The 25738-nt window shown below is 39.7% G+C and overlaps 1 protein-coding gene across 4 annotated transcripts in view; it reads right to left on the bottom strand.

Moving 5' to 3' along the window:
• Positions 1 to 568: 568 nt before the first annotated feature.
• Positions 569 to 25738, bottom strand: part of ATP8B4 (ATPase phospholipid transporting 8B4 (putative)) — a 260383-nt gene continuing 235213 nt past the window's right edge. For all 4 annotated transcript variants that reach the window (XM_051822381.2, XM_051822379.2, XM_051822380.2 and 1 more), the window contains 3 exons: positions 17819 to 17957; positions 14890 to 15020; positions 569 to 3389 (listed from right to left, as the gene is read on the bottom strand). In XM_051822381.2, the coding sequence (XP_051678341.2) occupies positions 3108 to 3389; positions 14890 to 15020; positions 17819 to 17957 (552 nt within the window). In that variant the 3' untranslated portion in view covers positions 569 to 3107. The remainder of the gene's footprint in view (positions 3390 to 14889; positions 15021 to 17818; positions 17958 to 25738) is intronic.

The following is a 25738-nucleotide window of genomic DNA, read 5'->3' on the forward strand; positions in this document are numbered from 1 at the left end:
AGATTTTAAGGTCCAGAGACATTGGCTGAAATGGCCCAGCTCATACAAATCAGTAGCAATAGGGTGATGAGAAGCCAGAGATCCTATCCCTCTTCCAGTAAGACTTTGATTTCACACAGAATGTAAGGAAGGTTCTGTTATTTGAATCTCAAATGCAGTCACATCACCTCAAGAAATGTGTAATAGGCAACTCTTTTGTACCTTGCTATTCCTTCCTTCTCACCTTCTCTCTCTCGCTTTCTTCAGACCTCTGTCTCTCCCCCATAGAGACGTACACCTGGAGGCAGATGATTTGTGATTACCTACAATACCTCAAAATGAAGATTAAGACATGAAAAATACAAGTTTCCAACTTAAGTCTGGGATCTAGAAAAAAATATTTTTCTAAATCTGATAACTTTTAGGTAAAATTTAAATTTTATTACCTCCTGGTCCCACTGCCACCAGCCACTCTTCAAACTTTTCATCTTCGGTTCAAAACAATCTCTTGCACTTGTAATTGAATGATCTTGCACTGGGTGATCTCATAGTTAGCTGATAACATGTTTCCCAATAATCATGTACACTATTTGTTTATAAAGAGCCTTATTTAATTTTAATCAAATTTATTATGTTCACTTTGGCAGCACATATACTAAAATTTTAATTGAATTTATAAAATTCAACAATTTCTAATCTTTCCCGACCCTTACACATGTATCCAATTTGTTCATTTTATACTTGACTCCAAAGCTAATAATATTACATATATATTTCTTAGACATACAAAAGAGAGGAGAAAAAAATGCAATGCACTAATGTAACAAAAATTCCCCCCGGTGAATTCCCAATAAAGAAGAGGCAAAACATCAGACATCAGTAGTAGAAAACATTTACTAACAGCTCAAATTTTTTAAAACGTCACAAAAAGTGAGCAAACACAGTGAAACTAGTGACATGGAAAATTAACATCTGGGTAAGTCTAGGCAGGTAGGCATGTATGGAAAATGGGGAAATCATTTTTTAAAATATTTCTTTATTTATTTATTTGAAAGGTAGAGTTACAGAGATGCAGAGGTAGCGAGAGAATGAGGTCTTCCACCTGCTGGTTCATTCCCCAGTTGACCGCAACAGCTTGAGCTGTGCTGATCCAAAGCCAGGAGCCAAGAGCTTCTTCCCAGTCACCCATGCAGGTGCAGGGGCCCAAGGACTTGGGCCATTTTCTATTGTTTTCCCAAGCCACAGCAGAGAGCTGGATGGGAAAAGGAGCAGCCAGATCTCGAACCGTGCCCATATGGGGTGCTGGCACTGCAGCCAGCAGCAGCTTTACCAACTACACCACAGTGCCAGTTCCATGGGAAAATCTTTATAAGAATTTCTTATGGTTGAAGCACTATATTAGGTTCTTGTATACATGTTATATCATTTGATTGCATTCAAAAAATCCAAGACTTAGAGGTTAAGACAAAAAAAAAAAAAAGATTGTGACTTATTAGTATCACACTAGGCCATTACTTACCAAAGGTTCCCTGACTATCCTGGGAAATGTAACTTCGAGTAATAATTCAATAGGGATCAGATTAACAACTTTGTCAAGTTAAGAGTTGATTTGTGGAAAACTGATAAAGTATGATGACTGACTTTGCTTCCTGAAAGAGAAATATACCTCTACAGTTATACTTTTATTTCCCTATAGGACACTACCAGTTTTATAACTGACTTAGCAATCTCATTTCATTAAGGCCTTTGCCATTGATCACTTAAATTCTCATTCTTCATATTCTCTTCAAAGGACTCTGTTATTCTGATGCTGGGTTGATTAGAATTTAACTTATTTATTTATAGGAAAACTATATTTTCAATGTTTGGAGAATCTGTGCTTTGATAAACACCGAACAACCACAGGAGGTAGTTAATACATCCTCATTTTATAGAGGAAGAAACAGAGTCTCAGAGAAGGCACAATATCTGTGCAAGTATATAGAGGTAACATGTAACAGAGCTGGGATTTAAACCCAGATCTTCCTGGATCTTTTTACAGCAAATACCCTGCTGACTCACTTGTGAACTGAACATTTGGGCTGGCACATCTCAAAAAACAAACCTCCTCTACGAAGTTCTACACATTTAAATTATATACAAGACAACTGTGTATCAAAAGTAGCTAAATCTGAAAGACCAATCCCTGCATATTTAAATAGTTATCAAAGAGATAGTTTATTAATTTACTTGATTTCAATTCTGAAGCTTTTAAAATTAGAAATGTGAAAAGTATTTTCCCAATGAATATATGAAACACTACCATTAAAGTGTGAAATTCCACTGGTTGGCTGATTCCATTAATGGTTCTGGGTGATACTTAGCAAATTACTATTGAGTTTGCTATGTAAGTCATTGTAAAGTATTAAGAATATTTACTAGAGAAATTCTCTTTGACATTTCATGAATATATCTCTACATGTCACTCTGAGAATTTCTTGAATAAATGACCAATTACCAGCCTAGCTCCCTGTATAGATGTATAGTCTTCTTTGTCTCTAGTAAAAAAAAATAATAAATTAAAACAAAGAATACCAACATACTTTTCTTCAGGCATGAAAGTGATCTTTGTCCTGAGTAGCTATCAGGACTACAATGACATGCCATTTAGTTCAAAAGCACCATAGTATACACTTCAGATCTTGACAGTCTGTCTTGGGAAAGGCTTCTCTCACATAAACATGTACATCTGTTGACAAGCATGCTTTTCAGTTCAGATATGTGAGTATGCCTTTGGAATGCACCCTTTTTCCATCTGAGAGTCCATTCAGTGTTTATGTGGATTTATGAGTTTTTCTCCATAAATAAGATTCTCAAGTTCAGGTAAATTGGTATCAAGGTTGAATAAAAAAAAAAAATGCGCTTGTACTGTGAGGGTTTTGTCCACCAAATCACACATTAGCAGAGATCACCTGGCCTGGCTTCCTGGAAATCACAGGGCTATTTGGCAAGCATTGGCCACTGTCTGCCACAGATTTAAATGAAGCAATCTGCCTCGCCACTCGCCTCTGATCCCAAACTCTGGGCCAGCTGAATTGAAGCTCCAGCTGAAGGGAAGAGATAATTTCATGATTCAAATTCATCCTGACTCACAGTTGCACTGTTCTGTCCTGGCCTAAGCTACTCACTGTGTCTGTGGTTTTCTTACATAAATCTTCAATTCTGCTAGTGCTATTATACAGTGTCTTTTCCAACCCTGTTGGTGGGGGTGGACTTTGCACTCGCATATTTTTTCCAGATGTGATAAGCTTTCCATAGCCCTCTTGGTGAGCAAAAGCATAGCCAGATCTTCTTGAGCTTGACCTGCGGGTGTGTGATCTTTGGCTCCTCCTGGGCCTTGCCTTCTTTTCAGTCCTCTGCTGCTGGCGAATCTAAAAAGAACAGACACAGGTGAGATGAAGCATCCAAATGATGGACTACAGGCAGCGAGCCACTTTGTGTGTTTTTGTTAACCAACAACGCTTTCATTTTACAAACATTCACCTTTACTACAAAAGAAGTCTTAAAACTAAAACCAAGAAAATTTCCACCTAAAAGTTCATACTCATCAGTTTTTATTCCTATTGAAAGACTGAAGAGGCTGGCACTGTGGCATAGTAGTTTAAGCATCTGCCTGCGCTACTGGCATCCCGTATGAGTGCCAGTTCGAGTCCCGGCTGTTCCACTTCTGATCCAGCTCCCTACTAATGTGCCTAGGAAAGCAGTTGGAAGATGGTCCAAGTGCTTGGACCTCTGAACCTGTGTGGGAGATCCAGAAGAACTTCCTGGCTCCATATCAGCCCAGCTCATGGAAGACCTCTCTCTCTGTCGCTCCCTCTCTCTGTAACTCTGCCTCTTAAGTAAATAAATCAGTCGTTAGAGAGAGAGAGACTGACTAGTAGGTGAACAATAAATAGGCCAATTTTATCATCACCTCATCTCAGACAGCTTGATGGTAGAGGATCATAGTTGTGTTGCAGAAAGGTTTCCTAACTCATCATAACATTTTTTAGTCCCACTCTTCCTCCTTGCCAGGCCCCCACACCTTTCTGGATCCCTGGCCAACAGTAACTAGACTAGGAGAAAATTTAGAAAATGAGAGTCCAAAAGTGTTAAACTCTTGGGGTAGATAAAAATAGCATGAGTCTTTGAGGGTTTTGATTGTTGTTTATTTGCTTGTTACATAGCCTTTTGAAGGACTCAATGTCATTTGGGTGGATTCTGTTATTTCTAGGTCAGGTTGAGGAGAAAAAGACCTGAGGTTTGGTATAAGCAACTGTATTCTGTGATTTGGAAATTACTCAGATTCTGACATTTGTGTTAGGAGAGAACCTCTAAGCAGAAATTAGAGTCAGACTTAGGATAGGAAAAATGAGCCCATCTTCCTTACTTCAGTTCCTGGGTATATATTAAGATGAGCTCAGGAAGGGGTGGTTCCAAGATGGCAGACTAAGGAGGGAGCTTACTGATAGTCCAGGAGAAGATAGTTTAATAAAAGTGGAGATAGTGTAGTCTCAGGGAAGAGTTAGGGAAAAAACAGCAGAGGAAACTCTTCTGTAATTACAGGGACATGGTATACCTACGTGGAGGGCTTGGAACTCTAGCTGCTGAGAGCTTCCACACCAGTGCTGGAAAGTGAGGTGAGATGAGACGGCAATGGCCTGAGACACTGGCAGAATAGCTGCAGGAAGAGCCTAGAGGGAATGAGGCTTGAAACCACGTGGGGGAAAGTACACCAGCCTAACTAGAAGAGAGAAAAAATAAAAGGGGTGGTATGGACACAATTCTCTCTCTCCACTCACCTTACATAGGCATATGAGCCAATAGAGCAGGCACCATTTTGGACATAGGTAACAGCTGTGCCAGCTCGGGGCTGCACCCAGCAATTAGCTGAGCAGAGAAACCTGACTCTGGTGGGGAATAGTAACAGGTGGCTGAAACCTAGTGAATGTGTGAAGCTTCTGAACCGGGACTGCGAAAAAAAATAAACTGAGGGTATATGGGAGAACTCACAGAGCGGCTGAGACTTGAATAGTCTCGGTGGGAGACATCACAAGCTAAGGCAGCCCTGGGAACCCAGTGAGAGACATTGCAGGGGAATCTGAGCTTACATGGAGGACTGCACAGACACTTTGTATGGTCCTTGGGACAGAGCAGACTAATATTATACCCACTGAGGCTAGCGCTCAGGCACTAAACACCACTGAGAAGAAGAGCTCAGCTGAGCAGAATTACTTCCCTTCTAATTAAAACAAAGAGGGGCCGGCGCCGTGCACACTGGGGTGGGGGGCACAGGATTCTGTCCTGGTTGCCCCTCTTCCAGGCCAGCTCTCTGCTGTGGCCCGGGAGTGCAGTGGAGGATGGTCCAAGTGCTTGGGCCCTGCACCCCATGGAGACCAGGAGAAGCACCTGGCTCCTGCCTTCAGATCAGCGGGATGCGGCGGCCATTCGAGGGTGAACCAATGGCAAAGGAAGACCTTTCTCTCTGTCTCTCACTGTCCACTCTGCCTGTCCAAAAAAAAAAAAAAAAAAAAAGAGAGAGAGAGAGAGAGAAAATTTACTATGCCAAACCTGGTGTCACTTTAGGCACACCCTTAACTCTGAAGAAGTGAACAGAGCTCTCTGGCCACACCCACCACAAGCCTCTAGAGATTCACTGAAAGCAGACAGTCCACTTACCTAGAGTCATATTACAATGAGAAAAGCCAACACAGTGGGAAAAAATGCCAAACAACAAATACAACAGAGTTACAAATGTGCCAGGGGATTCCAATTCAATCCCATCAGGGTGGCAGATACCAATGCCATCTCACTAGTCCAAGTGCTCAATTTCTGTTCACAATTGATAACACTGATAGGTCTAAGAGTCAAAGGGATCACACAAACAAGACTAGTGTCTGCTAATACTAACTGATAGAATAAAAAAGAGAGAGAATGATCCAACATGGGAAGCGGGATACACAGCAGACTCATAGAATGGCAGATGTCCTAAACAGCACTCTGGCCTCAGAATCAACCCTTAAGACATTCAGATCTGGCTAAAAAGCCCATGAGAGTTTCTCAGGCATGGAAAGCCAAGACACTGTGGCAAAAAAAAAAAAAAAGAAAGATCTCTGCAAGTGAGATCCCAGTGGAAAGAACAGGCCATCAAAGAAGGAGGTACATTTCTCTGAAGGGAGGAGAGAACTTCCACTTTGACTATGACCTTGTCTGAATAAGATCAAAGTTGGCGAACACAAAAGGTTTCCATAGCCTTGGCAACTCATGACTAGAGCCTAGGGAGATTACAGACACCATAAACAAGAGTGTCAAATTGTTTACTCAACAACATGAGTCACTGTGTAATAACTCCACATGTAGGATCTCTGTCCTTAATGTGTTGTCCACTGTGAATTAATGCTATAACTAGTACTCAAACAGTATTTTATACTTTATGTTCTGTGTGGGTGCAAACTGATGAAATATTTACTTAATATATACTAATCGATCTCTATATAAAGATAATTGAAAATGAATCTTGATGTGAATGGAATGGGAGCGGGAGTGGGAGATGGGAGGGGTGCGAGTGGGAGGGAAATTATGGGGGGGGGGGGGCATTGTAATCCATAAACTGTACTTTGGAAATTTATATTTACTAAATAAAAGTTAAAAAAAAAACTGAGGAAACAAAAGTAAGGAAGACAACATGACATTCCCAAAAGAACATGACCCTTCAATACAAGATTATGAAGACAAGATAGAAGAAATGAAAGAAATGAAACTCAAAAAAATTGATAAGAATATTTAGTAGTAATGAAAAACAAACACATGAACTACTGAAATCCATGCAGGACATGAATGAAAATGAAATCTTAAGGAGGAATCAAAATGAAATGAGGAATTCAATAGAACATGAAATTGAGATAGTGAAGAGAAATCAAAATGAAATGAAAAATTCAATAGAACAAACAAAAAATGCAGTTAAGAGCCTTAAAAACAGAATCAGTGAAGGAGAAGAGAGAATATTGGACTTAGAAGACAGAGCACAGGAAAGTATACAGTCAAACCAGAGAAGAAGAGGAAATCAGAAATCTAAAAAATACTGTTGGGATTCTACAGGATACTATTGAAAAACCCAACATTCAGGTTCTAGGAATTTCCTGAAGGCAGGGAGAGAGAAAGGATTATATGGCCTTTTTAGTGAGATACTAGCAGAAAAATTCCCAGGTTTGGAGAAAGAAAGAGACATCTAAGTACAGGAAGCACACAGAACTCCCAATAAACATGACGAGAAAAGATTCTCACCATGACATATTGTAATCAAACTCACCACATTGAAACATGAAGACAAGATTCTAAAATGTGCAAGAGAGAAACATCAGATCACTCTCAGAGGATCTCCAATTAGACTCACAGCAGACTTCTCTTCAGAAACCCTGCAGGCTAGGAGGGAATTGCAAGATAAAGCCCAAGTACTAAGAGAAAAAAACTGCAATCCCAGATAATTACACCCTGCAAAGCTCTCATTTGTGAATAAAGGTGAAATAAAGATCTTTCATAGCAAACAGAAATTGAAAGAACTTGTCACCACTCGTCCAGCCCTGTAAAAGATGCTTAAAGATGTGTTACACACAGAAACACAGCCATCAATATGAAAGAAGGTAAAGGAAGAAAATCTCCCAGTAAAAGATCACAGAAAGTTCAAAGCATATATTAGAAATACCTTTGGGAAAATGGCAAGGCAAAGTCACTACTTATCATAGTCACACTGAACGTAAATGACCTCAACTCTCCAGTTAAAAGACACAGACTGGCTGAATGGATTGAAAAACAAAACCCATCTATTTGCTGCTTACAAGAAACACATCTTTCCAATGAAGGTACATGCAGACTGAAAGTGAAAGTTTGGAAAATGATATTCCATGCCAACAGAAACCAAAAAAGAGCTGGTGTAGCCATCTTAATATCAGACAAAATTAACTTTAACACAAAAACTGTTAAGAGAGACAAAGAAGGGCAAAATATAATGATTAGGGAATCAATTCAAAAGGAAGTTGTAACTATTATAAATGTATATGCACCTAACTAAAGGGAACCATCTATTTAAAAGATATGTTAAGGGACTTAAAGGGAGTCTTAGACTACAATACAGTAGTATTGGGGTACTTCAATGCTCCACTTTCAGCAATGCACAGATCAGCCAGACAGAAGATCAACAAGGAAACAACAGATTTAATTGACACTATAGACCAAATAGATCTAACAGATATCTACAGATCTTTTCATCCTACACTTAAAGAATACACATTCTTCTCAGCAGTGCATGGAACTTCCTCTAGGATTAACCACATACTAGGCCATAAAACAAGTCTCAGCAAATTCAAAAGAATTAGAATCATACCATGCATCCTCTCAGACCACAATGGAATGAAGCTGGAAATTGGCAACTCAGAAATCCCTAGAGCATATGCAAACACATGGAGACTAAACAATATGCTCCTGAATGAACAATGGGTAATAGAAGAAATCAAAAGAAAAAAACTTCCTGGGAGCAAAGGAAGATAACAATACAACATATCAAAACTTATGGGATACAACAAAAGCAGTGTTAACAGGAGAGAGAAGACCCAAATCAATAAAATCAGAGATTGAAAAAAAAAAAGAATGTAACAACAGACACCACAGAAATAGAGAGTCATCAGAAATTACTACAAAGAGTTGTATGCCAACAAACTGGGAACTCTGTCAGAAATGGATAGATTCCTGGACACATACAACCTACCTAAATTGAACCATTAACACACAGAAAACCTAAACAGACCCATAACTGAGTCAGAAATTGAAGCAGTAATAAAGCCCTTCCCAAAAAAAGGAAAACCCAGGACCAGATGGATTCACTGCTGAATTCTACCATTTAAAGAACTAACTCCAATTCTTCTCAAACTATTCAGAACAATCAAAAAAGAGGGAATCCTCCCAATTTCTTTCTATGAAGCCAGCACCACCTTAATTCCTAAACCTGAAAAAGATGTAGCAGAGAAAGAGAATTACAGAACAATTTCCCTAATGAACATAGATGCAAAAATCCTTAATAAAATTCTAGCCAGTAGAATGCAACAACACATCAGAAAGATCACCCACCCAGACCAGGTGGGATTTATCCCTGGTATGCAGAGATGGTTCAACGTTCCCAAATCAATCAATGTGATACACCACATTAACAAACTGCAGAAGAAAAACCATATGATTATATAAATAGATGCTGAGAAAGCATTCGATAAAATACAACACCCTTTCATGATGAAAACTCTAAGCAAATTAGGTATAGAAGGAACATTCCTCAATACAACCCAAGCAATTTATGAAAAACTCATGGCCAACATCCTATTGAATGGGGAAAAGTTTGAAGCATTTCCCCGGAGATCTGGTATCAGACAGGGATGCCCACTCTTACCACTGCTATTCAATATAGTTCTGGAAGTTTTAGCCAGAGCCATTAGGCAAGAAAAATAAATTAAAGGGATAACAAATTGGGAAGGAGGAAGTCAAACTAACCCTCTTTGCAGACGATATAATTCTTTATTTAAGGGATCAAAGTACTCTACCAAGAGAATATTGGAACTCACAGAATAATTTGGCAAAGTAGCAGGATATAAAATCAATGCACAAAAATCAACAGCCTTTGCATACACAGGCAATGTCATGGCTGAGAAAAAACTGCTAAGATCAATTCCATTCAAAATAGCTACAAAAACAATCAAATACCTTGGAATCAACTTAACCAAGGACGTTGAAGATCTCTACTATGTGAATTACAAAACCATGAAGAAAGTAATAGAAGAGGACAAATGGAAAAATCTTCCATGCTCATGGATTGGAAGAATCAATATCATCAAAATGTCCATTCTCCAAAAAGCAATTTATATATTCAATGCAATACCAATCAAAATACCAAAGACATTCTTCTGAGATCTGGAAAAAATGATATTGATATTCACATGGAGGCACAGGAGACCTCAGACATAGCGATACTGTACACAAAAACAAAGCCAGAGGCATCACAATACCAGATTTCAAGACTCGCTACAGGGCAGTTATAATCAAAACAGTATAGTACTGTTACAGAAACAGATGGATAGACCAATGGAACAGAATAGAAGCACCAGAAATCAACCCAAACATCTACAGCCAACTTATATTTGATCAAGGATCTAAAACCATTTCTAAAGCAAGGACAGTCTCTTCAACAAATGGTGCTGGGAAAACTGGATTTCCACATGCAAAAGCATAAAGCAAGACCCCTACCTTACACTTTTTACACAAAAATCCACTCAACATGGAATAAAGATCTAAACCTATGACCCAACATTATCAAATTATTAGAGAACATTGGAGAAACCCTTCAAGATATTGGCACAGGCAAAGATTTCTTGGAAAAGACCCCAGAGGCACAGGCAGTCAAAGCCAGAATTAACAATTGGGATTACATCAAATTGAGAAGTTTCTGTACTGCAAAAGAAACAGTAAAGTGAGTAGGAAACTGACAGAATGGGAAAAAATTTTTCAAATTATGCAACCAATAAAGGATTAATAACCAGGATCTACAAAGAGATCAAGAAACTCTACCACAACAAAACAAACAACCCACTTAAGAGATGGTCCAAGGAACTAAATAGACATTTTTCAAAAGTGGAAATCCAAATGGCCAACAGACACATGAAAAAATGTTCAAGATCACTATCCATCAGGGAAATGCAAATCAAAACCACAATGAGGTTTCACCTCACCCCGGTTAGAATGGCTTACATACAGAAATCAGCTAACAACAGATACTGGCGAGGATGTGGGGAAAAGTCACACTAATCCACTGTTGGTGGGTATGTAAATTGGTAAAGCCACTATGGAAGACAGTTTCCTCAGAAACCTGAATATAGCCCTAACACACGACCCACCCATTCCACTCCTTGGAATTTACCCAAAGGAAATTAAATCAGCAAATAAAGAGCTGTCTGCACCTCAATGTTTATTGCAGCTCAATTTACAATAGCTATGATATGGAATCAACCTGAATTCCCATCAACAGAAGACTGGATAAAAAAATTATGAGGGGACAGTGCCATGTCTCACTAAGTTAATCCTCCGCCTGCGGCACCAGATTCCCATAAGGGCACTGTGTTCTAGTCCCCGCTGCTCCTCTTCCAGTCCAGCTCTCTGCTGTGGCCCAGGAAGGCAGTGGAGGATGGCCCAAGTGCTTGCTCTGCAAACCCATGGAAGACCAGGAAGAAGCACCTGGCTCCTGTCTTTGGATCAGCGCAGCATCGGCCGTGGCAGCAATTTGGAGAGTACACCAATGGAAGGAAGACCTTTCTCTCTGCCTCTCTCTCTCACTGTCTATAACTACTTGTCAAATAAAAAAAGAAATTATGGGATAATGTACTCTATAGAATACTATACAGCAGTAAGAAAAAGAAAATTAAATCCAGTCATTTGCAGCAAAATGAAGGAATCTGGAAAACATCATGCTGAGTGAAATAAGCCAGTACGTAAGGGACAAATATCACGTGTTCTCCCTGATCTGTGACAACTAACTGAGCACCTAAAAAGAAACCTGTAGAAGTCAAACGGACACTATGAGAAACAATGATTTGAGCAGCCCTTGTCCTGACTGTCAAGGAACAGCTTACTATTTTATTTCTTTTAGCATATTCTTGTTCTACTTAATACCATTGGTTGAACTCTTTAATTAACACAAAATTATTGTTGGTGTTTAAATTTAACTGAAAATTGATCCTGTTAAAAATAAGAGTGGGAATAAGAGAGGGAGGAGATGTACAGTTCAGCACATGCTTACTCAAACTTACCCTTAACGGTAGATCTAGCAATGTGCCATGGGATTTCAAATCCCATTAAGTTGGCATGTACCAATGCCATCTTACTAGTCAAAGTGATCAGTTTAAGTTCATAATTGATCATAAAGATAGTAATAAATGTCAAAGGGATCACATAAACAAGACCAGTGTCTGGTAATAATAACTGATATAATTTTTTTTTTAGTTTTTATTTATTTGACAGATAGCAAGGTCTTCCTTCCATTTGTTCACCCCCCAAATGGCCACTACAGCTGGAGCTACACCAATCTGAAGCCAGGAGCCAGGTGCTTCCTCCTGGTCTCCCATGCCGGCGCAGGGGCCCAAGCACTTGGGCCATCATCCACTGCCTTCCTGGGCCACATCAGAGAGCTGGACTGGAAGAGGAGCAACTGGGACTAGAACCCAGTGCCCATATGGGATGCCAGTAAGGAGTAACCAAGTGAGCCATGGCACCGGCCCCACAGATAGAATTAAAAAGGAGAGAATGATCCAACATGGGAAGCGGGATACACAGCAGACTCATAGAATGGCAGATGTCCTAAACAGCACTCTGGCCTAAGAATCAGCCCTTAAGACATTCAGATCTGGTTAAAAAGCCCATGAGAGTTTCTCAGGCATGGAAAGCCAAGACACTGTGGCAAAAACAAACAAACAAACAAACAACGAAATGAAAGATCTCTGCAAGTGAGATCCCAGTGGAAAGAACAGGCCATCAAAGAAGGAGGTACATTTCTCTGAAGGGAGGAGAGAACTTCTACTTTGACTATGGCTTTGTCTAATAAGATTGGAGTTTGTGAACTCAAGAGGCTTCCATAGGCTTGGCAGCTCATGAGAAGAGCCTGGTTGATTACTGACGTCATAAATAAGAGTGTCAGTTATTAAATCAACAACGGGAGTCACTGTGTAATAACTCCACATGTAGGATCTCTGTCCTTAATGTGTTTTACTATGCAAATTAATGGTAAAAACTAGTATTCAAATAGTACTTTATACTTTGTGTCTGTGTGGGTGCAAACTGTTGAAATCTTTACTTGGCCAGTGCTGTGGCTCACTAGGCTAATCCTCTGCCTTGCGGCGCTGGCACACCAGGTTCTAGTCCCAGTCGGGGCGCCGGATTCTGTCCCGGTTGCCCCTCTTCCAGGCCAGCTTTCTGCTGTGGCCAGGGAGTGCAGTGGAGGATGGCCCAAGTACTTGGGCCCTGCACCCCATGGGAGACCAGGAGAAGTACCTGGCTCCTGCCATCGGATCAGCACGGTGCGCCGGTCGCAGTGTGCCGGCCGCAGCGGCCATTGGAGGGTGAACCAACGGCAAAGGAAGACCTTTCTCTCTGTCTCTCTCTCTCACTGTCCACTCTGCCTGGCAAAAAAATTTTAAAAAAATCTTTACTTAGTATATACTAAGTTGATCTTCTGTATATAAAGATAATTGAAAATGAATCTTAATGAAGAATGGGATGGTAGAGGGAATAGGAGATGGGATGGTTTGTGGGAGGGAGGGAGGTTATTGGGGGGAAAACCACTATAATCAAAAGTTGTACTTTTGAAATTTATATTTATTAAATAAAAGAAAAAAAAGATGAGCTCAGGGAGCCAACAAGAAGGGATGGACATGACAAGGGATTCCCTGAGCCCTTTCAGAAAGAAACTTTTCCTCTTTTGGCCTCAGAATGCAAGGGAAATGATGATGAGAGAAGTGCTACCTCTGTTCACATTCCTGGTCTGGTTCCACTCACTCTGTTAAATTGTACCCCCTGCTCATGATATGGCTACAGATTCATGCCTCCTCTTTTTCTCTATCTCTCCTTTAGCTGGGTCTTGACCTAACCCAAGTTTGTCTTGCTTGCTTGCACTCCTCTTCCCATGAAATACCAAGGTAAGTTCTGTTACTTCATTGGTTTATGTATTTCTATAATCTGTTCATCCTTTTCCTTCTAACTTTACATTTTCCAATCCATCCATCATGTTTCCTTTACCTTTTAAAAAATTTTACGTATTTTTTAGAGATTTATTTTATCTCTTTGAAAGAGTTACAGAGAGGTAGAGACAGAGAGAGAGATCTTCCATCTGCTGGTTCACTCCCCAGATGGCCGCAAAACCAGAGCTGTGCTGATCTATAGCCAGGAGCTTCCTCCGGTCTCCCATGTGGGTGCAGGGGCCCAAGGACTTGGGCCATTTTCTGCTGCTTTCCTAGGCCATAGCAGAGAGTTGGATCAGAAGAGGAGAAGCCAGAACTAGAACCAGTGCCCATATGGGATGCCGGTGCTTCAGGCCAGGGCTTTAACCCACTGTGCCATTACGCCGGCCCCACAATTTTACTTAATTTAATTTGAAAGGTAGAGGGAGAGACAGATCTTAGGTATGTTGGTTCACTCCCCAAATGGACAGGGCTGTGCCAGACTGAAGCCAGGAGCCTGAACTCCCTCCAGGTCTTCTACATGGATGGCAGGGGTCCAAGCACTTGGACCATCTTCCACTGCCTTCTCAAACACATTAGTATAGAGGTGGATTGGAAGTGAATCAGCCAGGATGCAAACCAGTGCTCATATGGGATACTGGCGTCAAAGGCAGTGGCTTCACTCACCGTACCATAATGCCAGCTCCACACTTCCATTCCCTTTTAAACTCCATTCAGAAGGCAATATTTCCCCATGTTTCTGAATCTATTATATTCTATAAAATTTAGAGCCCTGTTTGTGCTTACCTTGCTTCTTTCTCTTTTACTGTACCCTGTACTTGCCTGCAAGTCAATAATTTTCCCTGTAGCTTGTCTTTTAAAAAGGCAACTTTTAAACATACCCAACTTAACTTGTATTTCATGATTCCCCACCCCCATTTAGTCTCGATGCTTTTCTTCAATGATACCCAAGACTAGTACATTTAAGATGTGGGCAGTCCTATTTACAGTGATGTGATGCCAGGCATCTATTGGCATTTGCTCATGGGAACTTCATTAGTCTTTCCCTGGGCTTTCAATCACATAAAAGCAGACACCATTCCAAGAGCCATGAACCAGTTTCCAAGCACTCATCAGTGCTGCGACCTACCTGATCGCTCCGGGTTGGGTATAAATCCACCTTCAAGAATCTGAACATCACCACTGGCATAACTGAAGCCACTGTTGTTAAGAGAATAACAAGCCAGATGCACTTCTGGGTCAAGGAATGCCATACATTTCCTATTATTAGAGAGAAGTGTATACTGAGGTTATATATAGAACTGAATTATAAATTAGTAGTTTCTTTGTTTCTGTAATATCTTTTTGAGGGATGAGTTTTTGAACTACCAATGGAGGACAATTGAGTATACCCACCCCAAGTATATGGTATGCTCAAAGGTGATAAGAGAAGAAAAAAGTGCTAAGATAACTCTTAGAAACTGCTTGGCATGGCCAACCTGAGCCAAGCATTCTCTAATCCAGTTTCTGTCCAGCTTCACTCATGAAACACAATTCCCTCATCTCGTCTTATGACTTCTTGGCTATAAAGCAGCCATAATTTTTAAAAGGCACATTTACCTTCAGGGACCCTCGACTAGAAACCATCATGTCAAATTACACAATAAATGTCCTGGATGCAGGGAAAATCTCAAATAACGATCTTGTTGACTGACTATGCCAACTTTTTATGAAAGGTGAGCTTTATCTACTGCAGGGCCAAACTTAAATTCCAGGCAATGGTCCCAGAAAACCTGCCTCAAAGGGATTTTCTTTCTCTTTGATGTTAACTTGGTTATGAGGTACTCCAGATTCCAAGGAGAACAGAGAGGCATCACTGAATGGAACATCTCCCTTTGGAAGGTGGGGGGAGGGGGATGGGGTACTGCTGATGCGGCCATCCAACATAATAGGGCCACAGGACACTGAAACTCATTTCCAAGCCTGACACCCGCTTCCTTACTTTAAAGAAACATCAAAGTATGAGAGGTGGGAGTTTAAACAAGGCAATGAGGGTCGGTACAACAGACAGATACATTCCAGGGGAAGATGCCAACCCTACTTCTTTCACCAAAATGAATCTTTATCCTTGTTCATTCTCTAAGAATTTATCATGCTACTCCAAATTATCTAGGTCCCCTCTCTCAGTACTCAGTGTTAACACCATTCAAATGGGCCTTAAGTACAAGGGGTTGGCTGCTTATTGTTATATCTACTTTTTCTGGCATTAGAGCACACAATCTGCCTACCAAAGAGCAGCAGATTCCAGTTGTCTTCGGCCATGGGCAGAAACAAATTTGACTTAAAAATTAAATGTCTCTTTGAGCTCCTTGAAACTCAGTGCCTCCAGGCATGGCTGGAAAAAACAAGCTTCACTTTAAAACCACACTCTTGCTTGCTGCTGGCTACTAAGGAAAATTTTTTTTTCTTAAACCCCAATGTTGTTCTAATTTTTGAAAAGTCTCATTGGAGCTTAGTAATTAATTCCTGGAAAAGCATGTGCTTAGATAAAGAGAGTGGTCCCTACATAAATTACTTTCTACAGTGGAGACACTCCACTCTCTTGGTACACATTAGAATGCTGTCTGAGGACAGGAAGTCTTGCAGTCAATGCAAGGAACTTTCTGATTTAACAATCAAAAAATTAAAAATAGTTTTCCTTTCTTAATCTTACTTATAACCAACATGTATCTACATCATTAGAATCCTTTGGTAAACAAAGTATTAACATTATCTATTAAATATGATAGCTACAATTTAAAGATTTCTGCATACATGTAGGAAAAGGCAAAGCTAAAGAACAATATTCTTTATGTATGGAAGAACAATATTCTTAAGTGTATGTGTGAAGTCAAATGGAATTATACTTTCGGGTGCCTTTTTATCAGTAGAATGTCTATCCTTAGCATTGGTCCTATTTTTTTCCTCCATGAATCAGTCTTCCAAGAATCATTTTTCTAGAGTGAATTACTCAACTGAGTATAGATGCAAAATTCAATTTTGTATGATTGAGCTCAAAAAGGTTGTCACCATACATCTCTTTTCTTGTTTGTGGAGATGAGCTCAAAAAATTGCTGTTACCAACTTATCTCACACACATTAGAGATTTCAAAATTTCTGGGAAAGTATAGTAATAGCCCTCTTGTGCAAAGCTTAGTAGCCTTGACTGGAAATCATTTTGAAATATAGAGTGCAATGGTAGTGTACTCTGCACACTGGCTAGATGTATACTCTTTGTAGAGTAATAGAATCTCAAAGTGAAAGGATTGTAGGGGGTTCAGTGCTACCCATATGATGTTCAAATTTCTCTGCAATGTCTCCAACCAATAATCAAGCCACATTTGCTTGAACAATAGTCACCATCATCAGTTAACATTTACAGAAAACATGCTATGTAGCATATACATTTTAATATTTTATGTGTAATATTTCATTTAACACTCATAAAATTTCTACAAAAATTGGAACTATTAATATCCTTAGTTCATAATTAAAGAGCCTGAGGCTTTGAAAAAAGAAGAAACATTCCCAGCATCACACTTTTAAGTTAGAGAGTCAGGGTTCAAGTGCAAGCTCCATAACTACAATTGCCTACCCTTTATGCCATTTACGAATTAATGTCCAGCAATTTTTAGAAGGCTTTAAATTATACATTATTTCTTCCTCATCTAAATGCAAATAAGTTCTACAGTATTGTACTTTGAGAAATTGGTGATAATATGGCATAAAAGGGAGCATCTTGTATTTATTTCTCTTCTATCACTTATGAAAATTTGACAGGATTTCTGATAGACCCAGTGTATTTGCAAGAAGTTAGTCTAATGCATCTAAACTATTGAGAACTTATAAGCTGCTATCATTAGTGATTCTTGTGCACTGGGTAGAGACAGCAGAAACTATTCCTTGGCTCCCCTTTCAAGTGTAGAAAACTTCAGATAGATCAATCAGTTCTTAGAAAAAAGATCATTGATCATCCACAGCCTCATCCAATACATATAAAAAGAAGTTAATTAGACAGCCCACTAGACCACAGGACTCACCAACAAAGGGAAACTGATTTGGGAAGACGCCAAACATGCCATTACTGTGTGTTGTAAACAAAATGCAGAAATAAGTGACAATGCTGCCCCAGATGAAGACATGATTAATGATAGTCCAGTAACTGGTATCCAAGGCCATCTGTAAATAAGAGAAAATGCAGAAACATCTGTAGGGATTTCAAGAACATCATTTGCCAAGTGATGTTTCCCCAGAATTGCTCTGTGACAGGAAGGTTGCACCTACCTAGCTAGCAAGCCAGTAACAAGCATCCTCACTTTCTGCATAAACACGGGGTTCTGATTTAACTGGATAGTCCTGATAGACAGTGTAAGAACCTATATATGCAAGCATTACATCTGCCAAGTTTGGGTTAGATGTTAAAAAAATGTTAAATTCCTTTTGTGCAAAAGAGAAAGCAAAATAGGTTATAATTTTAAAGTTACTTTCCAAATTGCTCCCAAAAGTTTTCTATTGGAAAAAATATTTTTATAGCATGACAACTGTGAATTTTATAATATATATATATACATGAATTTTCACGTCTGTTTTTACATATGCGTGTTATTCTTTACATCAATATTCTAATTCATTTTGATGATCCTATCTCTTAAATCGATCAAATAACAACAAAGTTCTTAATCTCTTTTTGTGTAAACATTAGAAACTGGAATTTGTAGTGGCCTTGGAGCATGTTCACAGACCCTTCTCCCTTCCAGTAACTTGTAGCAGCTCAGCTAAAAGAATAGTGGTCTGGTGTTAGACAGTCAAGGAAACCACTGGTAAATGTGAACCCTTGAGTTCTCCAGAGGGAAAAAAGTAGGTTCTAGTATTATTTGCCTCTCAGAGTCCGAAGTGGTCCAAATCTAGGAGAGTGCTTGTATTTCTAGTAGAGCCTGGGGCAAGATCACAAGTTTCTTTTCTGCCTAAGAAGGCCCTGCCTGAACAGTAAACAGATCCCTTTCAACATGTGGAGACACACTACCTCTTCCCACTTCTGATTTACTTTCGTTTTGTTTATTTATTTGAGAGATAGAGTTACAGACGGAGAGAGAGTGACAGAGAGAAAGGTCTTCTATACACTGGTTCACTCCCCAAATAGCTACAACGACAACTAGAGTTGGGCCGATCTGAAGCCAGGAGGTTCTTCTGGGTCTCCAACATGGATGCAAGGGCCCAAGCACTTGGACCATCTCCCACTGCTTTCCCAGGTACATTAGCAGGAAGTGGAGGATCAGAAGTGGAGCATCCAGGACATGAACCAGCACCCACATGGGATGCCGTTGGAGGCTTAATCTACTATGCCACAGCAGTGGCCCCTATTGTCCTTTTAAAAGGATGCTCACATCCTGGGATGTGAACTGAGAATAGAAAAGGACAAGCCCTTTCTGTTTTTAAGAGGTCATCTTTGTCTTGCCAAAGAGGTATTGGCTTTGTGGTTCATTTGGCTGCCCAGACATTAAACAAAAATCTACAGTTCGACCTTCCATCACTGTCAGCTCATTACCATCAAGAGACAATGATAGCCTGACCTGTTTGTGTAGGAGTAGGCAAATAACCCATTTAAAATAACTCAGCTAAAAATCAAGAACAGGTGACTTCTATTGAAGCAGAACTAATAGACGAGACAGACAAGTATTACAACCAAAAAAAAATGTAATAAGATCTCAAGGATATGCAATTAGATCACAGAAAAAAAAATCTGAAATAAAAACCACTATTTTTGGATTTTAAAATTTAATAGAGAAACCAAATAAGAATAGTCACTGATGAGAACTGAATTAATATCTGGAATAAACAAATGGAAATAGTATCTCACAACAGAGAACCAAAACTTGATGAAATGGAAACCATGTGCAAAAACACATGAAATATGGATGGCAAATCCATAGACATCAGATCTATGAGCACAATATACAATTAATGGTATTCTAGAAAGAGAAAAAAGAATAGGGAAGTAACAAAGAAATGACCCAAGAAAACTGCTCTGTGATAACAGCTACCATAGCTTTTCAGACTGAGAGTGCTTCCACACCCCAGGCAAGTTAAGGAAGGAAGACACACTTTGGTGACATTTGTGAAGTGCAAGGATAAAGAACTCACGCTTCTAAATAAAGGTATCAATGGAACATCCAACCTCCACAGTGAAACTTGGAGATATTGGAACAATGACGGAATTCCTGAAGAAAGAGGCTCCAACTCAAGAATCCTATACCCATCAGACACATTATTTAAATATAAAAACAGAAAGAAAGCTTTGAGCTCAAAAGTGTCACATCTAAATGCTCTTTCTGAACAAATTACTCAAGAATATTACTGCAAATAAAAATTATAACCAAGACTTCAAAAAAGCAAAACACAGAGCACAAAAATAGTGGTAAGCAGTGATTCTTGTAAATTTATACTTAGTTCTAAATGAGTAATAATGTGACTATGAGCTGCAGTATTAATTTAGAAAGAATTTTTGATCAGTGAAAACATATGTTGAAGGAGTATTTAATAACATCCTGTAACTAAAGTCTAAATTATTAGCACATAAGAGTTGAGAATGGGAACAGGGACATGGAAGGACAAGTAAAATAAAATATTTACAAAACTGTTTAATTGGAGGTACATGCAGAAGGAATTAGAACAGGATATTTGAATGAAATACATAATTATTATGGAATTTTAAGATAAAAATATAAACATAACAATTTAAAATACTATTATAATTGTGAGAAATTACTAGTAAAAATAGAAATACAATAAAGTAAATAAATCATTCATGAGAAATAGAATATTTTTAAATGACAATTAATGCATCTAAGTATAAAAATGAAAAAACACAAAAATATAACCAAATGCAATCAAAGTAATTTTAAACATATCAGGCAGTTGGCATAGCTTTATGATGCCACTTGGGATGCTCACAACTGATTTCGGAGTGCCTGGGTTCAAGTCCCTGCTATACTCCTAATTTCTACTAATGCGTACCCTAGGAGGCAACAGATGATGACTTTTGTTGGGTCCCGGCCATTCACATGGAAGACTCAAATTGAGTTCCTGGCTCCTGGCTTCAGTCTGACCTAGCCCTCAACGTCATGGGCATCTGGGGAGTGAACCAGTGGATAAGCAATCGATTGTGTGTGTGTGTGTGTGTGTCCACTAAAAATTTAAAATAAAAATTACTGAAAAAAAGATTAAGTATATATTATTACCAAAAAATGAGTAGCTTCAATTCCCTTATCAAAGGAACAAAACTAGTAGAATGAAATAAGAAATAAATGGGCATGAAGGGATTGGCTCAGACTGCATATTAGGGAAAGACAAATAGAGAAACAAGAGAAACAAAAGTAACATTAAAAAATGAAGCTTAAATTAATATTTTTTAATCATGAAAAAGCTACAAAGAAAAACTAAGTCAGGAACTTGTATGTAGCAAATAATATTGCCTTGATTTACGTAAGCTAAAATCTCCTTGAAATACAGGAACTTGATAAGAATCATAATCACTATGGCTAACTTTAGGACACCTCTCTCAGTGTTTGGCACCCAGTCCCTACTGTGACCAAAACCAAGCCGTAAGAGATGGTAACAGCAGTGTTTCCACTACAGCTACGCAGACATGTGGTTCGGGTTGCTCCCCTTGGCATTGTATCTAGCTGAGGTTCTCCCCAGTACACTTGACCTCTGGAAAACTCTGGAGCTACACAGCAGCTTCTAATAAAACTTTTTGCTTAAAAAAAAAAAACAAACCTGCTATTTGTAACTATAATCATTTTTTGGGAAGTATTAGAGCAATATTTATGAAAATTTAAAATGTGCCTATTCTCTGATCTAGCAATGAAAACAGTAAAATATCTTCACCCAGCAGATGGGTAAAAAAGTAGGAGTTTTAGGGCCAGCATTGTTGGCATAGTGGGTTAAGCTGCCACCTGCGACACTGCTATCCCACATGGATGCCGGTTCATGTCCCAGTTGCTCCACTTCCAGTCCAGCTCCCTGCTGGGAAAGAGGCACAAGGTGGTCCAGATGTTTGGGCCCCTGCACCCATGTAGGAGACCTAGAAGAAACTCCTGGCTACTAGCTCTGGCTCAGTCCAGCCCCAGGCCCTGTGGACATTTGAGGAGTGACCCAGCAGATGGAAGATCTCTTTCTCTCTCTGTTCTCCCTCTCTTTCTCGAACTCTTTCAAATAAGTCTCTAAAAAAATTACAAGTTCTGAACCTATAAATCTCATTTCTAGGGATTTATCTGACTTTGCACATAAAATATACATAATGTATGCATTGTAATATTGCATCAATAAAAAATATCTTAAGAGGATTGATAAATTATTGAATATTCATATTATAAAATTCTGTGTAGCTATTAAAAAATTGATAGATGTGAAGGTGTTAATTTGGAAAGCTTCTAGAATATCTAGTTAAGTGAGAATATCATATTATAGAATAATATGCACAATTATGACACCTTTTGCTGAATTGTGTGTGTTCAAGCAAAGAAAAAAATATGGAAGGATTTAAGCTATCAAATCATAATAGTAAAGAAAGGGAGGAAAGGAAGATGATATATTTCATTTTAAATACTTTGTTGTTTGAAATGTTAAAAGGAACATTTTATAATTCAAATGACTGTAAGAACTGATACTTAAAGGAAGTAGAACTACCCAAGTATGGCCTGCAGCATCAGCAGGACCGAGGATTTATAACTGTAACACTAGACCATGGATTTCAAGGCTGTTGTTGCCACAATGTAGAATCAAGGTTGAACAGTGAGGAAGGGATATTAATGCTGTTGTCAATATGAGTTTATTCACAAAATTCCTGAATCTTATTCCATATTTTAAAGACAGCAATTTTTGTTCAAAGCCAAAATCGCTGAGCTTCAGTGACTACGATCATTTGCATACTGAGGTCCAAGAATTCTATGGTAAAAGAAACATTCTCAGGGCTTCCTAGAGATAAGAAGTCATAACCTTCCTCAAAGAGTTGGACTAAAATGACCTTTGGGACTGGGAATCTGTATATTCCTCAAGATGAAATCTTAACAAGGAAGCAAAGACCTGTGAGTTTGTCATCTCTTACAGAGTCCCTCCCGTGTACCTTCAGGCTGACGTGCTGTGCTAGGTAGCTCCTCACTGAAGAGAGAGGGGGTGAGCATACCTGTAACTGCTGTGTGTGTGGAGAGGCCCACGTGGCTTTGGAGCTGGCCCTCTAGAATCAGCAGACTGTGTTCTTCAGGAGGCCGACCACGTTCCATGTGACTTAGGCAGTCACTTAGCCCTGCTGCCAAGTCTATTTCCTCATCTGTGGCAATAGTGCTCGTGATTTATAAGACTATGAAAAGAATTGCATGAGCTAATGAGGTTGTCCCGGTGATTGGGACAGTATCTAACATGTTCCTTTACGCTCAATGTATGCTTTGTTTTCAGATTTCCTAAAAAATTGCATCTTAAGGCCGGCGCCACAGCACACTTGGCTGATCCTCCACCTGCAGCGCTGGCACCCTGGGTTCTAGTTCTGGTTGGGCGCCAGATTCTGTCCCGGTTGCCCCTCTTCCAGTCCAGCTCTCTGCTGTGGCCCGGGAGTGCAGTGGAGGATGGCCCAAGTGTTTGGTCCCTGCACCCGCATAGGAGACCAGGAGGAAGCACCTGGCTCCTGGCTTTGGATCAGCGCAGCGCATCGGCCGTAGCGGCCATTTGGAGGGTGAACCAACGGAAGGAAGACCTTTCTCTCTGTCTCTCTCGCTCTCACTAACTCTGCCTGTCAAAAAAAAAATTGCATCTTAACCAGTCTCCCCACAGAATAGAATACTTTGTGCCAGGCAACAGTGGAATAAGACAGATTAGTAGCTCTAGGATATACTACGTGACTTCAAGGAAGTCACTTAACCTCTCTGGGCTTCATCTGTAGAGAAGAACAATAATGCCTACTGTGCACAGTGGCATTATGAACAGTCTAATGCATGAGATCACTTGTGGTAATAGTGACATAGGTTTCTGAAGGCTACCACCAAAGCTAGGCCTTCTTTGGTCACACAGAGTAAGGCCAAATAAAAGTTTAAGATGGGGGTAGATTACACAGAGATTGAATTTCACAAGCTTTTCTAGCTAAAGAGAGGAACTCAGACTGCTCAGATGAAGGGGACCACCATGGCTCTGATGATCTGCTCCTTTCACTTAAGTGGAAGTCCCTAGTCTACTTCCAGACCACCTGTCTCAGAGGACTGTAGGTTCAGCCCTAAACACAGGTCGCTCTAACCCAATGTGGGCAGTTAGTGATAGTGCTGGGGGGTGGGGTCAATGCTCTTGACCCATTCTAATTTCTTTCCCCCTTATTATTCAGGTATGGGAAGATTCATCTTGAGTAAACATTGGCAAAAGTCATCTTAAAACTAGGCAAGTAGGGCTTTCTCTACTGAGCAGAAAGAATGATCCTAGCATGATGACCTCATTGTCATTCCTAAAGAATTTGGAACCTCAGTCCTAAGGAAAGAAAAGGGACACATCATCACAGAAAATGTGCAGCTGGAGGCTGGCACTGGGGCACAGCAGGTTAAGTTGCCACCTGTAATGCTGGCATCTCATATGAGTACCAGTTTGGGTTTCTGCTACTCCACTTCAGATCTAGCTCCCTGCTAATGCCCCTGGAAAAGCAGTAGAAGATGGCCCAAGTGCTTGGGCCCCTGATATCCGTGTGGGAGACCCAGATAGAGTTCCAGGTTCCTGCTTTCAGCCTGGCCAAACCCCAGCTGTTGCAGCCATTTGGGGAGTGAACCAGCAGATGGAAGATTGATTCATTCTCATTCATTCTCATTCTCATTCTCATTCTGTGTGTGTGTGTATATATATATATAGTATATATATATAAATAAACTCTCTTTATGTAAGTCTCCCTTTCAAATGGATAAATAAATGTTTACATAAAAAGATAATGCCTTGGAGAATACAAAGGCATATCTCTTCAATGCCCCCCAATATACTCTTCTATTTGGTGACTGAAGGTCTCCTGAGTCCTAGTCGAAGGCTAAGAGCCATCCTCTGCCATGACCTCACCCACCATTTGGAGATGAAGAAGTGACAAGACACAGAGCAACAATCATCTCCACTGATGAAATATGATGGTATATATAAATGAGGGAAGAAGATAGTTAGGAAGTAAACAGGACTTTTTAAAGAAAAGTTTTAATGAGTTGTTTAATGAAGATATTCAAAGACAACACTTCTTTGATAGACTTTTGATTGTAAGTAGTGTAATGGGTAACAGAAGGCTTAGGGATGAGTAGGGAGCAGGAGCCTATGTGGGTTTTGTGGAACCAAAATCTTCTACAATTGAGAGGAGTACTTTAAAATTAATATGAATACAAAATTAGTTACAGAGCCTTGGAGGAAGTTTATGAATGTAGGGAACTTTGAGATGAAGTTCCAATACCTTTTTAGAAAATCCTGGTATGATTGAGACAATTTTTACCTTTTCTCTATTTATCTGGGAAGATAGAAGCACCACTTCTGAGAGATTCTGTACCAAGAGATGAGAGGGTCAGTGAGAAAGAGAGAGAGAAAAGTGGGGAGAGACAAAAGGAATGACATGGAGAAGTCAACCAAATGCAGAGGAATTACAGGGAGTTTAGTAGGTGGTAGTATGCAAATTCAGACAGAAGGCCGTATGTGTATGCATGACATTACACACCAGGATAGTCATTAAGAAAAGGTGCTGAGGGTCATCTGGGCCATTAGTGTGCTTCCTTGCCCAGAAAATGAAGGGGATATAAGGGTCAACAACTTCACAGCTGGAGCTGATTTTAAGATGCATCTTAAGCATGGCTTATACAAACAGCCAGCCCAACTCTTGTGCCAACACCTCCTCTGGCTTCAGATCAGCGCAGCGCACCGGCCGTAGCAGCCATTTGGAGGGTGAACCAATGGAAGGAAGACCTTTC

This window comes from Oryctolagus cuniculus, chromosome 12, assembly GCF_964237555.1.
Source record: "Oryctolagus cuniculus chromosome 12, mOryCun1.1, whole genome shotgun sequence".
Lineage (NCBI taxonomy): Eukaryota > Metazoa > Chordata > Mammalia > Lagomorpha > Leporidae > Oryctolagus > Oryctolagus cuniculus.